General features: G+C 41.9%; 1 protein-coding gene across 7 annotated transcripts in view; it reads left to right on the top strand.

The window, feature by feature from the left end:
• The window catches only part of LOC124115243 (dynein axonemal heavy chain 1-like), a 121709-nt gene that overhangs the window by 75037 nt on the left and 32378 nt on the right, over positions 1 to 14294 (top strand). For 5 of the 7 annotated variants that reach the window (XM_048402447.1, XM_048402449.1, XM_048402448.1 and 2 more), the window contains 11 exons: positions 171 to 320; positions 626 to 786; positions 2648 to 2873; positions 3046 to 3241; positions 3412 to 3563; positions 7543 to 7742; positions 8295 to 8439; positions 9576 to 9734; positions 10017 to 10148; positions 11533 to 11706; positions 12523 to 12552. In XM_048402447.1, the coding sequence (XP_048258404.1) occupies positions 171 to 320; positions 626 to 786; positions 2648 to 2873; positions 3046 to 3241; positions 3412 to 3563; positions 7543 to 7742; positions 8295 to 8439; positions 9576 to 9734; positions 10017 to 10148; positions 11533 to 11706; positions 12523 to 12552 (1725 nt within the window). The remainder of the gene's footprint in view (positions 1 to 170; positions 321 to 625; positions 787 to 2647; positions 2874 to 3045; positions 3242 to 3411; positions 3564 to 7542; positions 7743 to 8294; positions 8440 to 9575; positions 9735 to 10016; positions 10149 to 11532; positions 11707 to 12522; positions 12553 to 14294) is intronic. The other 2 variants (XM_048402451.1, XM_048402450.1) reach the window with 1 other exon arrangement.

The raw sequence follows: 14294 nt of genomic DNA, 5'->3' as shown, positions 1-14294 counted from the left end.
GACTTTTTTAATCTACCCTTTTGCATCATTTCAGAAGATTAGGTTCAGAGTTGTCTTAATTTTTTCGCGGGCCAAGTTTGATTGAAAATATTTGGATTATTAACTTTGCTTAATTTGCAGACGTCTGTTGATCATGTGTTGCTAAGTATGGGATACTGTGTCTGTTTCAGGAGAGAGACAATGGGCTGGACATCATCAAGCTGTCAGATCGTGACTTCCTCCGAAGTTTGGAGAATGCTATCCGGTTTGGCAAACCCTGCCTCTTGGAGAATGTCGGTATTGAGTTGGACCCTGCGCTGGAACCAATTCTGCTGAGACAGGTGAGCTATTCTCCACGAAGCAGCTTCAATAAGAATGTTCTATCAAGGAGATTTGATGAATGAACTGTTCTTTACTTATGATGCTTCTCATGAGGTCACAAGACCATTTTCTCGTATTTTTAGCAGTAGGCAAAAAACATAATTCCAACTTTTTTTTCACCCTGAAAATATATTTAATTAGATGAGAATTTGATTTTATCCTTAAGCTATATGCTGGTCTACGACTCATGATTCTTGATGATGTAGGCTGGAGTAGTATAAATGAAGCAGTGAGGTTAAAAGAGCATTGTGTCTCTTGTGTGCAGACTTTCAAGCAGCAAGGTAGCACTGTGATCAAGCTGGGAGATGCAGTTATCCCCTACCATGAAGACTTCAAGTTCTACATCACCACCAAGCTGCCCAACCCACACTACACTCCAGAAGTGTCAACCAAGGTCACTCTCGTCAACTTCACCCTGTCACCAAGGTAACCACTGATATCCTGACAGTCATGACGTCAAACATGCATTTGTGTTTGTGTGTTGTTAACTACTTCTGTCCACTGTTTGTTACACCGCTGTCTGTTTTCTGATGTCTACTGACAGTTTCATTTTTGTTTGTTCATCTGGCTGTTTGTGTTCTCTTCTGTCTGTTCACTGCTGATTGCTGCTGTCAGTTCAATCTGTCTGCTGTGTTCACTGCCGTCTCCTGTCTGTTCACTGCTGTCTGTTGCGTTCACAGCTGTCTGTTCAAAGCTGTCTCCTGTCAGTTCACTGCTGTGTGTTCATCTATGTCTGCTGTATTGTCACTGCTGTCTGCTTTGTTCACTGCTGTCTGTTCAAAGCTGTTTCCTGTCAGTTCACTGCTGTCAGTTCACAGTATGATCACTGCTGTCTGTTCACTGCTGTCTCCTGTGTTCACTGCTGTCTGCTGTGTTCACTGCTGTCTGCTATGTTCACTGATGTCTGCTATGTTCACTGCTGTCTGCTGTCAGATCACTGCTGTCTATGTTCACTGCTGTCTGCTGTGTTCACTGCTATCACCTGTCTGTTCACTGCTGTCTCCTGTGTTCACTGCTGTCTGTTCACTGTTGTCTGCTGTGATCACTGCTGTCTGTTCACAGTATGGTCACTGCTGTCTGTTCACTGCTGTGTTCACCTATGTCTGCTGTGTGTTCACCTATGTGTGATGTGTGTTCACTGCTGTCAGCTGTCAGTTCACTGCTGTCTCCTGTGTTCACTGCTGTCTGCTGTCAGATCACTGCTGTCTATGTTCACTGCTGTCTTCTGTGTTCACTGCTATCACCTGTCTGTTCACTGCTGTCTGCTATGTTCACTGCTGTCTGCTGTCAGATCACTGCTGTCTATGTTCACTGCTGTCTTCTGTGTTCACTGCTATCACCTGTCTGTTCACTGCTGTCTGCTGTGTTCACTGCTGCCTGTTCACTGCTGTATGCTGTGTTCACTGCTATCAACTGTCTGTTCACTGCTGTCTATGTTCACTATCTGCTGTATGTTCACCTCTGTGTGCTGTGTGTTCACCTATGTCTGCTGTGTGTTCACCTATGTGTGCTGTGTGTTCACTGCTGTCTGTTGTGTTCACTGCTGTCAGCTGTCAGTTCACTGCTGTCTCCTGTGTTCACTGCTGTCTGCTATGTTCACTGCTGTCTGCTATGTTCACTGCTGTCTGCTGTCAGATCACTGCTGTCTGCTGTGTTCACTGCTATCACCTGTCTGTTCACTGCTGTCTCCTGTGTTCACTGCTGTCTGTTCACTGTTGTCTGCTGTGTTCACTGCTGTCTTTTGTGTTCACTGCTGTCTGCTGTGATCACTGCTGTCTGTTCACAGTATGGTCACTGCTGTCTGTTCACTGCTGTGTTCACCTATGTCTGCTGTGTGTTCACCTATGTGTGATGTGTGTTCACTGCTGTCTGTTGTGTTCACTGCTGTCAGCTGTCAGTTCACTGCTGTCTCCTGTGTTCACTGCTGTCTTCTGTGTTCACTGCTATCACCTGTCTGTTCACTGCTGTCTTCTGTGTTCACTGCTATCACCTGTCTGTTCACTGCTGTCTGCTGTGTTCACTGCTATCAACTGTCTGTTCACTGCTGTCTATGTTCACTATCTGCTGTATGTTCACCTCTGTGTGCTGTGTGTTCACCTATGTCTGCTGTGTGTTCACCCATGTGTGTTGTGTGTTCACTGTTGTCTGCTGTGTGTTCATCTATGTGAGCTGTGTGTTCACTGCTGTCTGCTGTGTGTTCATCTATGTGAGCTGTGTGCTCACTGCTGTCTGCTGTGTGTTCATCTATGTGAGCTGTGTGCTCAATGCTGTCTGCTGTGTGTTTTAGTGGTCTGGAAGACCAGCTGCTGGGTACAGTAGTGGCAGAAGAGCGACCTGACCTAGAGGAGGCCAAGAACCAGCTGATTGTGAGCAATGCCAAGATGAAGCAGGAACTGAAGGAGATTGAGGACAGGATCCTGTATCGTCTTAGCTCCTCCGAGGGCAGCCCAGTTGACGACATCGACCTCATACAGACACTAGAGGCTTCCAAAATCAAGTCCATGGAAATCCAGGTTTGTTGTCTTATAGTAGGGTTGAGCACACTCAAACTCTGGATAACTCAATATATGTTGAGGTACCTGAGGAGTTTATAAGGAGTTAATGCAGTCAAAGATGAGCCCATATAAGAAGATGTTAGTTGAGGGTGTCTGTGTGTTGTTAAAGTGACTGTCCTTCCTCCCACAGGCCAAGGTGGTGGTAGCCGAGCAGACTGAGAAGGACATTGACCAGACTCGCAGTCAGTACATCCCAGTAGCCATCAACACCCAGATCCTCTTCTTCTGTGTGGCTGACATGGCCAACATCGACCCCATGTACCAATACTCTCTGGAGTGGTTCATCAACATCTACCTCAGTGGTATTGCCAATGCTGAGAGAGCAGGTAGGAGGGTCTCATTGCATCCAGTTCAGTTTCCGATTTAGATAAGAACCTACAAGCTATCATGAATTACCTGTAATCATTCTGGTATCTAAGAATTTGGAACTGATGTATGATGGCAGCATTGCCTATTATTGTTCTGAGAACCAACATCTTTCATTTCTTTTCTTCAGACAACATTCCACAGCGTATCAAGAATATCAACAACTACTTCACCTTCAGCCTCTACAGCAATGTCTGCCGCAGTCTGTTCGAGAAACACAAACTTCTCTTTGCCTTCCTGCTCTGTGCCAGAATCAAGATGCACGATGGCTCCATCAATATGGTGTGTACTGGCAACTTTGTTACTGAAGTGACATTTGTTTATAATAAGCTTATGAACCAAATTGCATTCTGACAATGAAATATGATGGAAAAATTTGTAGCTCATCTTCCAGTTTGTTTAATAGGGCAACATTTTTTTTATTTCTTGGTTTACGGATGCGTCTCTCTTTCAAAGTCCAATGTTAAAAAAAATAAAAAATGAAAATTACCCTTTTTTTTATTTCCGCCGATCTTTTCATCAAAAAGTTCAAACAAAAACAGATTTCATTTCCTTGTCGAGCGTAAAGCAAAGGGAAGTCACTCTGATATTTCTCGCTGGGATCCGTCTTTAATACCATCAAAGCTTGTCAAGGCAAAGCGCAGTGGTGACCAGTTTAACCCATTCTACACTGTTGGCCGTTCAAGAAGCCACGAGTCACACCACAGGGTAGACCGGCCAAGTCAAGTCAAAATAATTTATAATTTTATAACCTACTTGTCATATCATTCATTTATTAAATCACATTTCACAATGTCTGCTTAAATTTGACCAATCACGAACCTTGTAGCAGATTATGTCGGTGAAACAATATAAGTTTTTTAATGTATACTGACATGGCAGCCTTCGACTTATGTGTTATTCATACGAAGCTTTGAAAACGGAGGTATTTCCTCATGTTTGTGAGCGGACAGCCACTATCATTGGGAAATAGATGATGACAGATATTATTTGTTATTCTTTTTAAAATAATGTTCCGACTATGTAAACAAATGAAAATAATAAAGAAATAGGTAGAATTAAGTGGATTTAATTAAATCTTATATTTGCCGAAAATCATTAAATTTTCACTTCATTGGTCCTTAATCTGGACGTTATGAATGTTTAGCTTACATTATTTTTATTTAAAACTAACTTTGTTGTTAATGAGTTATTTAAATAATGTAATACACATAACTTTCATATTTATAAACAATAGGATTAATTAGACCTTTCAAATAGTGTATGGCCAAACATGCAGTAGCAAAGATGTTTTACAAGCAGATAATTTCCTTGGTAAATGTTGGCTTCATCTTTCACACAAGTGTCTCTGGGAACTTAATTGGTGTCACAGCAGTAATGTTCTGGTTGGCTGGTGTTGAAAGAGTTAAATGTTGCCCATGCTGCCAAAATAGCAGCGTCTTTCATGCATTTCCACCCATGACATGAACATTGTTATATTGCCATTTGTGCACAAGCTGTGTGCCAGGGATATGATAAAATGTTCTTGAAAAATTGAGTTGTTTCAATTTTGTTACTCCAGAATATTTTTTTTATACCTACCTAACTTTTAAGGGCAAAATTCAAGTAAAATAATCTTTGAGACTTTTTATTTTTAATTGGCCTACCACATTTTTGAAATGAGTTTGAAATCCGTTAACCAAGAAATACAAAAAATGTCACCTAGGGGATAACCAGTGGGTGGAGTAAGTCTTTGGGTCTTCCTCTGACCCTATTCCACAATGCATACTTGCAATTGGCTTAGCATCTGTCATGAATTCATGATTATTCAAGTGTTATGACAGTCAACATGTTAAGAATGTTGTCATGTAGTGTTAATCCGTTACTGTAACTGGGTTCATATGTCGCTGTATCTGGGTTCATATGTCACTGTAACTGGGTTCACACGTCACTAACCGGGTTCATATGTCACTGTACCTGGGTTTATATGTCACTGTATCTGGGTTCATATGTCGCTGTATCTGGGTTCATATGTCACTGTACCTGGGTTCATATGTCACTGTATCTGGGTTCATATGTCGCTGTATCTGGGTTCATATGTCACTGTATCTGGGTTCATATGTCGCTGTACCTGGGTTCATATGTCACTGTACCTTGGTTCATATGTCACTGTAACTGGGTTCATATGTCACCGTACCTGGGCTGATATGTCACTGTAACTGGGTTCATATGTCACTGTAACTGGGTTCACACGTCACTAACCGGGTTCATATGTCACTGTACCTGGGTTTATATGTCACTGTATCTGGGTTCATATGTCGCTGTATCTGGGTTCATATGTCACTGTACCTGGGTTCATATGTCACTGTACCTGGGTTCATATGTCACTGTAACTGGGTTCACACGTCACTAACCGGGTTCATATGTCACTGTACCTGGGTTTATATATCACTGTATCTGGGTTCATATGTCGCTGTATCTGGGTTCATATGTCACTGTACCTGGGTTCATATGTCACTGTACCTGGGTTCATATGTCACTGTACCTGGGTTCATATGTCACTGTACCTGGGTTCATATGTCACTGTAACTGGGTTCATATGTCACTGTACCTGGGTTCATATGTCACTGTAACTGGGTTCATATGTCACTGTACCTGGGTTCATATGTCACTGTAACTGGGTTCATATGTCACTGTAACTGGGTTCACACGTCACTAACCGGGTTCATATGTCACTAACTGGGTTCATATGTCACTGTAACTGGGTTCATATGTCACTGTACCTGGGTTCATATGTCACTGTACCTGGGTTCATATGTCACTGTACCTGGGTTCATATGTCACTGTAACTGGGTTCATATGTCACTGTACCTGGGTTCATATGTCGCTGTATCTGGGTTCATATGTCGCTGTATCTGGGTTCATATGTCACTGTACCTGGGTTCATATGTTACTGTATCTGGGTTCATATGTCGCTGTATCTGGGTTCATATGTCGCTGTATCTGGGTTCATATGTCGCTGTACCTGGGTTCATATGTCACTGTACCTTGGTTCATATGTCACTGTAACTGGGTTCATATGTCACCGTACCTGGGCTGATATGTCACTGTAACTGGGTTCACACGTCACTAACCGGGTTCATATGTCACTGTACCTGGGTTTATATGTCACTAACTGGGTTCATATGTCACTGTACCTGTGTTCATATGTCACTGTACCTGGGTTCATATGTCACTGTAACTGGGTTCATATGTCACTGTACCTGGGTTCATATGTCACTGTACCTGGGTTCATATGTCACTGTACCTGGGTTCATATGTCACTGTACCTGGGTTCATATGTCACTGTAACTGGGTTCATATGTCACTGTACCTGGGTTCATATGTCACTGTAACTGGGTTCATATGTCACTGTACCTGGGTTCATATGTCACTGTAACTGGGTTCATATGTCACTGTAACTGGGTTCACACGTCACTAACCGGGTTCATATGTCACTAACTGGGTTCATATGTCACTGTAACTGGGTTCATATGTCACTGTACCTGGGTTCATATGTCACTGTACCTGGGTTCATATGTCACTGTAACTGGGTTCATATGTCACTGTACCTGGGTTCATATGTCACTGTAACTGGGTTCATATGTCACTGTACCTGGGTTCATATGTCACTGTAACTGGGTTCATATGTCACTGTAACTGGGTTCACACGTCACTAACCGGGTTCATATGTCACTAACTGGGTTCATATGTCACTAACTGGGTTCATATGTCACTAACTGGGTTTATATGTCACTAACTGGGTTCACACGTCACTAACTGGGCTAATATGTCACTGTACCTGGGTTCATATGTCACTGTACCTGGGTTCACACTTCACTAACTGGGTTCATATGTCACTGTAACTGGGTTAATATGTCACTGTACCTGGGTTCATATGTCACTGTAACTGGGTTAATATGTCACTGTACCTGGGTTCATATGTCACTGTAACTGGGTTAATATGTCGCTGTAACTGGGTTCATATGTCACTGTAACTGGGTTAATATGTCACTGTAACTGGGTTCATATGTCACTGTACCTGGGTTCATATGTCACTGTACCTGGGTTCATATGTCACTGTACCTTGGTTCATATGTCACTGTAACTGGGTTAATATGTCGCTGTAACTGGGTTGATATGTCACTGTAACTGGGTTGATATGTCACTGTAACTCATTTAATATGTAGCTGTAACTGGGTTCACACGTCACTAACTGGGTTAATATGCTGTGGTGTTGCAGGATGAGTGGAGATTTTTGATTGCTGGAGGTACAGTGAAACCCGAAGAGTTACCAAACCCCGCCCCTGAGTGGATATCAGATCGCTCATGGCAGGACATCTTAACTCTGGGTGTTTTGCAAAAGTTTGTCGACTTCCCCCGAGACTTCAAGAATCATGTTGATGGGTTCAAGATGATCTTTGATAGTACAGAACCACACAGGTGAGATAGCAGAGGAAGACAAAGTGAGGTATAGGTGGCCTTGTGACTTACTGGTGATGGGTTTGAATCCCAGATTTGCCTCCGATTATGATCCTTGGTGTGTCAACACCTTGCCTTTTCTCATTGGTGTCAATGTCTATGACCTGTGTCACATTGGGGTTTCTACACATTAATAAATCTGACAGAATCATGATATATATGAAATAATATTCAAAGCGATTATGTCCCAAGTTATGTTGTCATAAAGTGGAACGTATCACTGTCTCTGAGAATCTATGAACACACAAAGTCATTGGTTAGTATATAAGTCTGAACACAATACAGTTAAGTTGTGAAATTCTGTGTAGCAGTGCTTGAGTTTAAGGGGGTATTTGAGGTATTGGAATCTGGGAGCCCCCTAAATCTCCAACTTTTAGCATTTAGGTCATGACAAGGACCCTTTGACTTACATGCTTAATGATATCATTCAAAGGATAAGATGATTTTGGAAAGGCGGTGTTGGTGCAGGCAAGAAGTTGATGTTGTGAACCCACTTGTGAATTTTGTCTGCAGGGAATCTCTCCCGGCTCAGTGGGATGAAAAGCTGGACAGTTTCCAGAAAATCATTGTGCTGAAATGCTTACGGCCAGATAAAGTGACCAATGTCATGCAGGACTATGTGGCCGCAAACCTGGGTCAGAGATTCATCGAGCCTCAGGTAAAGTACATGCTGGCCTGGCTGCCCTGGTGTCAGTTCATACCCTCTAAATGTTTACCATGAATAAGAGTGAGTGAGTATGGTTTTATGCCACTTTAAGCAGTATTCCAGCAATATCACAGTGGGGGACCCCAGAAATGGGCTTCACACATTGTACCCATGTTGGGATTCGAACCCTGGTCTTCAGCGTGATGAGCGAACGCTTTAACCCCTTGGCTACCTGACCGCCCCACCATGGATTAGAATAGGTCCCCAGCATCTCATTGCTGGTTACAAGAAGTGACATATTGGTGGTGAGGCTCTGTGAGTTGGCGGGTTGCAAGTCACTGTTATCCATGATTCATTGCTGACGGTCGTGTCATTGGTTTGCTTGGTCCAAACTGGTCAGCATAACAAGACAAGTGTTGTGTCCCAGGGTCCAGTGCTTGATGAAAGACGTGGTGAAAATGTGGATCAGGTAGTCACAATGGCCTCAGTATGTGATTATAATTTCAATGTATGGCTGCCAGTAACACTCTCCTGGCATAATGGACTTTTGCAGTTGGTGGTTCTGTTCAGAATCTATAATTAGAGTAACTGTTTTGATATTGCTGACTATACAGTATATGTGCTATTCATTATCAAAATTTGATTTGGAGGTTTTAAATTAAAATTAAATTTGCAGCAAGTTTAATTTACAGTATGTTAGGTTACAACAAACACTGAAACATGTTCATGAATGAAGTTCACAGTCTAGGTAGGCAATGAGACAGAATTATCAGGGCAGATATTTATTGATGTTTTGCAGGGCTAGTTAAAATGAACTATGACCAGATAGGAAGGGAGCAAGGGACATGTTGATGGCCATGATTGGTTTTATGTCTTCAGCAACCCATGCTTGTCGTTAGAGGCGACGAACGGGATCGGGTGGTCAGGCTTGCTGATTTGGTTGATGCATGTCATCGTATCCCAATTGCGTGGATCGATGCTGATGATGTCAGTCACTGGATTGTCTGATTATTTCCAACGGCCATTATATAGCTGGAATATTGCTAGAGCGGCATTAAACAAGCACACAAACAAACAAAAAACAGTTATGCCTATTCTTTCTGTGTTGTGATGCATGTCTGACTCCTGTATTTGTGCACCCTGCACAGACTGCTGACCTTCACCATGTGTACAAAGACTCCTCACCAACTACACCGCTCATCTTCGTACTGTCGACCGGTACTGATCCTGCCGCTGACCTTTACAAGTTCGCAGAGGAGATGAGATTCGCCAAAAAACTCTCAGCCATATCCCTTGGTCAGGGACAGGTGAGAGAAATACCATCATACTAATATAAAGATACAAATACTATATTACTTATACTTTGATACAAAAGTGTTATTATTAATACAAAAACATTATTATGAACACAACAACAGTATACATATCTTCTTTGACAGTTTTCTTCCTAAAGGTTTGAAAAGACTTAAATATAAAGGGATGTAACTCTTGTTGCCTTACTGTATTCACCATCTAGGATATGTGAGCCATGCCATGTGTTTTACCCATGGATGAGGCAGGGACATGATGTAGCTTCTGTTGTTCCCTAGGGCCCCCGAGCAGAGGCGATGATGCGTAGCGCCATGGAGAGAGGGAAATGGGTCTTCTTCCAGAACTGCCACTTGGCGCCATCTTGGATGCCTTCCCTGGAGAGACTCATCGAACAGATCGATGTGGACAAGGTTGGTTGATTGGGTTGGGGGTTTCGGTCAACATGAGCATCAGTAGGAACTAGTAGAAACCAGTAGACTAGTCCACTAGTCCTTATAATGACAACAGATAGCAAAACCCTTAATAACGGCAAATTTCTACTTGTCTTTATGATTCCTTAGCTATTGGGCAGGTTGGCAAGGACTATAGGACTAGTGTCAATTTCTAACACTGCGTAATATTGGATCCCATTTGACTTCAACATTATCATCATTGCCTAATGCGGCAATTTTTCCATGTTGATATTCCGGTTCAGTATATGTCCCAAGCACCCAATTGTCAGAGCTGACGACAATGAGGATTGGGTGGTCACAGAGTGTGACCTGTCTCATGTTTGTCATGACATCCCCAGGGCCATTGACTGTTACTTGTTGGCCTGGCCCTGACTCAAGTATTGCTGTAATATTGCCGACAGAGGCATATCAATATAAAAAACAACATCCTCTCAACGAAACAGGTATTAAATTTGAATTCAGCATTGTATCTGCAGACTTAACACTCTGTAAGCTCCATGTGAAGACTACAAATTTAGCTTTTGTCAGTTTTTCTCATTCTAATATTCTACATGATTGCTTCCCAATTTTGACAACGGGGATATAAATTTTTCGTGTATCCCTGGCAGCAGAGGTTTTGATTATATGCTGTGGGAAAATTTGAGTTTAGCTGACCCAGAGAAATATTCCAATTGGCCAGTTCCTCACTGGGCTACAACACTGACACTGGTCCGCAGTTCAACATCAGGGGGACTTGGAGGGCCTAGTTGTCGGAGATGCTGCAAGCTGCTGTGCAGACTTGCATCCTTTGTGCATGCCCCAAACCTAAAATCATAGGCTCAGATCCCAGTTGCCCTCACTATGCTGGTAGGTTCATGAAAATGGTAAGCGTCCAATTACTGCATCACTTTCCTCCCACTTTCAGGCTTAAAAAAATAAAAGAATTGGCTCTCAGGCAATGGCTTTTGAAAATATAGTGCAGGTGGGTGCTGGTTTGGGGTTGTTTTTTTTAGGTTATTCAAAATAATATGTAACCAAATAAACAGTTGGGTAACCAAATAAACAGTTGTGTACAATCAATTCGGAAAGGGCCTCCCTACATAAATGTATTCCTTGATAAGTAAAGTACTGGAATATTTGACTACCATTGGAATATTTAAGGATATTTTTGTTTTTCTATTTAAATAGAAATAAAAACAAAATGTGTGGTGAACTTTATCATCATGTGGTCGGTGCCTGAGAACCAAGGCTATTATTTTTTTTAGCCTATGCTGAAAAACCATGATATTACTGAAATATTGTTCAGTAAACCCGTCTCCCACACTCAGTATAAAGTGATGTGAAACCATTGTCCATGCTACAGGTGCACCGAGACTTCCGCCTGTGGTTGACCAGTATGCCCAGTGACAAGTTCCCAGTGTACATCCTACAGAATGGCTCCAAGATGACAGTGGAGCCGCCCAAGGGAATCAAGGCCAACCTGCTCAAGTCGTATGCTGGTTTCAATGACGACTTTCTCAACTCATGTGGTGACAAGGTGTGTTTGCTAATTTATGGCTATTTAGAGTGACAAAAAGTTCTTGGATTACCGTTTTAAAGAGAATTTTCATACTATGTACTTGAATTTGTGGAATTATTTTATGGGAGGGTAACTGTCATACAAGGTATTCTTACAAGAACTGCTTTATGACCTGTTCATGATAAAGTATGGGAGTTTCGATCACCCTAGAGCTATGATCACTTGGGGATGGGGTCATCGACCTTAACAGGAGCAGGGGTGGCCCAGTGATATAAGTTCCAGCGATTCGCTGTGCAGAGTTAAGTGCCTTAGACATACAAGGATCCGACAGTCATGGTTCATATGCGGACATTTCCACAATTTGTGGCACTTGGTTTGTCCACACCATACCCATGCGTATCAGTTACAATGTCCTGATGAACATCTACAGTATCCAGGACAAACATTTGGACGTATTGTGGTAACATGCCGTGATACACGATAATTGAAATACTGTACAAAGTGACATTAAACCCAACCCTGTGAATGTAACAATGTCTTAGATTCATCTGAATCTGGTCCAGTAGAGCAGAGTCCTATATGCCTGTAATTAGTGTCCAGAATCCACAGGTAGATGCTTTACAACCTCAGTAATCCAAACATGTTAATGGTTTGCCAGAATAATACAGAGAGGCATGGTTCAAGACAAATCAACCAGAAATGTTACACATCAGGTTTTTCCCAGCTATATTGTCCAGAGAATACGTTTCTGATAGCATTATAATTTGGATTAAGAAGGTTTTACTGTATACAGTTTGTATTATAGAATTGTTAATTGACCACTGTTGTTTCCAGATGGTACTGAGGAAGGGTGAACTTGTAAAGGTAGCCACCAGTTCATCAACTGGGGACAACATATGTAGTCGGCATTGCCTCTCTCTAAAGCAAATCTTCCTTCATCTCTCATTCAAAATTCTACTCTCTCCTCTTCTGTCTATCACAGTGACATCGTCTGTCAATGCTGGTATTTGTTCTATAGTGTAAGATTTGGTTTAGGAGAGACTGGTATTGTGGTGTATATATTGTGATGGTGTAGCACGTCACAGGGATTTTCAGGGTGCTTCACCAAGTCATCCGCTGCCTCAGCTAATGCACCTTCAGCTTCCAGATACATCCTTCCATTGTTCAGTGTCCGTGTACATTCTGTGTACTGCCGTGTATTCACAGTGTATTCACAGTGTATTCACAGTGTATTCACAGTGTACAGAGGCTGCAACTCCTTAGATATTGATCTGATCTTGTTGTGAATGTGTGAGATGCTTTTCTTCAGACAGTGTTTAGGTTGATATGTAGATTGATGTATATGATACTGTATATATCATTTGTTCAAGGACATATTTACTATGTGTTTAAGGGTGTCTGTATCATGTGTCTAATGGGGTATGTCATGTGTTCAAGGATGTATGTCAAGGGTGTAGGGTACATGTATCAGGTTATAAAGGATCCATTGTACCCTGAAAATAAGGATGTGTGTCATGTGTTCAAGGGTGTAAGTCATGTGTTCAAGGGTGTATGTCATGTGTTCAAGGGTGTATGTCATGTGTTCGAGGATGTGTGTCATGTGTTCAAGGGTGTATGTCATGTTCAGGGGTGTATGTCATATGTTCAAGGATGTGTGTCATGTGTTCAAGGGTGTATGTCATATGTTCAAGGGTGTATGTCATGTGTTCAAGGGTGTATGTCATGTGTTCAAGGATGTATGTCATATGTTCAAGGATGCATGTCATATGTACAAGGGTGTGTGTCATGTGTTCAAGGGTGTATGTCATATGTTCAAGGATGTATGTCATGTGTTCAAGGGTGTATGTCATGTGTTCAAGGATGTATATCATATGTTCAAGGGTGTATGTCATGTGTTCAAGGATGTATGTCATATGTTCAAGGATGTATGTCATGTGTTCAAGGGTTTATGTCATGTGTTCAAGGATGTATGTATTCTTTGTTTAATGTTACATGTTCAATGTGTTCAAGGATATATGTCATGTGTTCAAGGATGTATCTATCATGTGTCTATTGATGCAGATGCCATGTGTTCAAGGATGCTTGTCATTTGCACTAAGATGTATGTTCTATGTGTTCAAGGTTGTGTGTATAATGTGTTCGAGAAAGTATATATGATTGTTTAGTGACTTGAAATGATGATTCAAGTATAGAGATTGTAAGGCAGTGCGCATGGCAAAACTGTTTATTCTCAAACTGTATACTCAAACAGCTTTAACACAGTTCCAACCTTTATAAACATCACTCTCTTCGTAGGCATGTGTAAGCATGACTCCATTGTTTCCTGAATGGGAACCTCAGTCATTTCATCCACTGTCTCAGTAACACTACAGCATCATAATCCCCCATCTTCTTAATATAACCTATAGAAGCAGCATGTAATCGCTTCATCCATCAACCTCAGTGGGGCTCACAGCTCTGTCAGCTCATAGACACCTCAGCAGCTCTTCTTTAATGTTTAGTTCTGCATGATCATGTATATGTACCATGCAGTCTTTAGATGTTTATATCTCTGACACAGTAGAGCAAACGCTTTGCTTTTTCAAAACCAGTAGAGACAGGAAGAA

Source organism: Haliotis rufescens, unplaced genomic scaffold (assembly GCF_023055435.1).
Source record: "Haliotis rufescens isolate VD_foot unplaced genomic scaffold, xgHalRufe1.0.p SCAF_26, whole genome shotgun sequence".
NCBI classification, from domain to species: domain Eukaryota; kingdom Metazoa; phylum Mollusca; class Gastropoda; order Lepetellida; family Haliotidae; genus Haliotis; species Haliotis rufescens.
The sequence above is the reverse complement of the archived record's forward strand: the minus strand, read 5'-3'. Positions and strand labels throughout refer to the sequence as shown.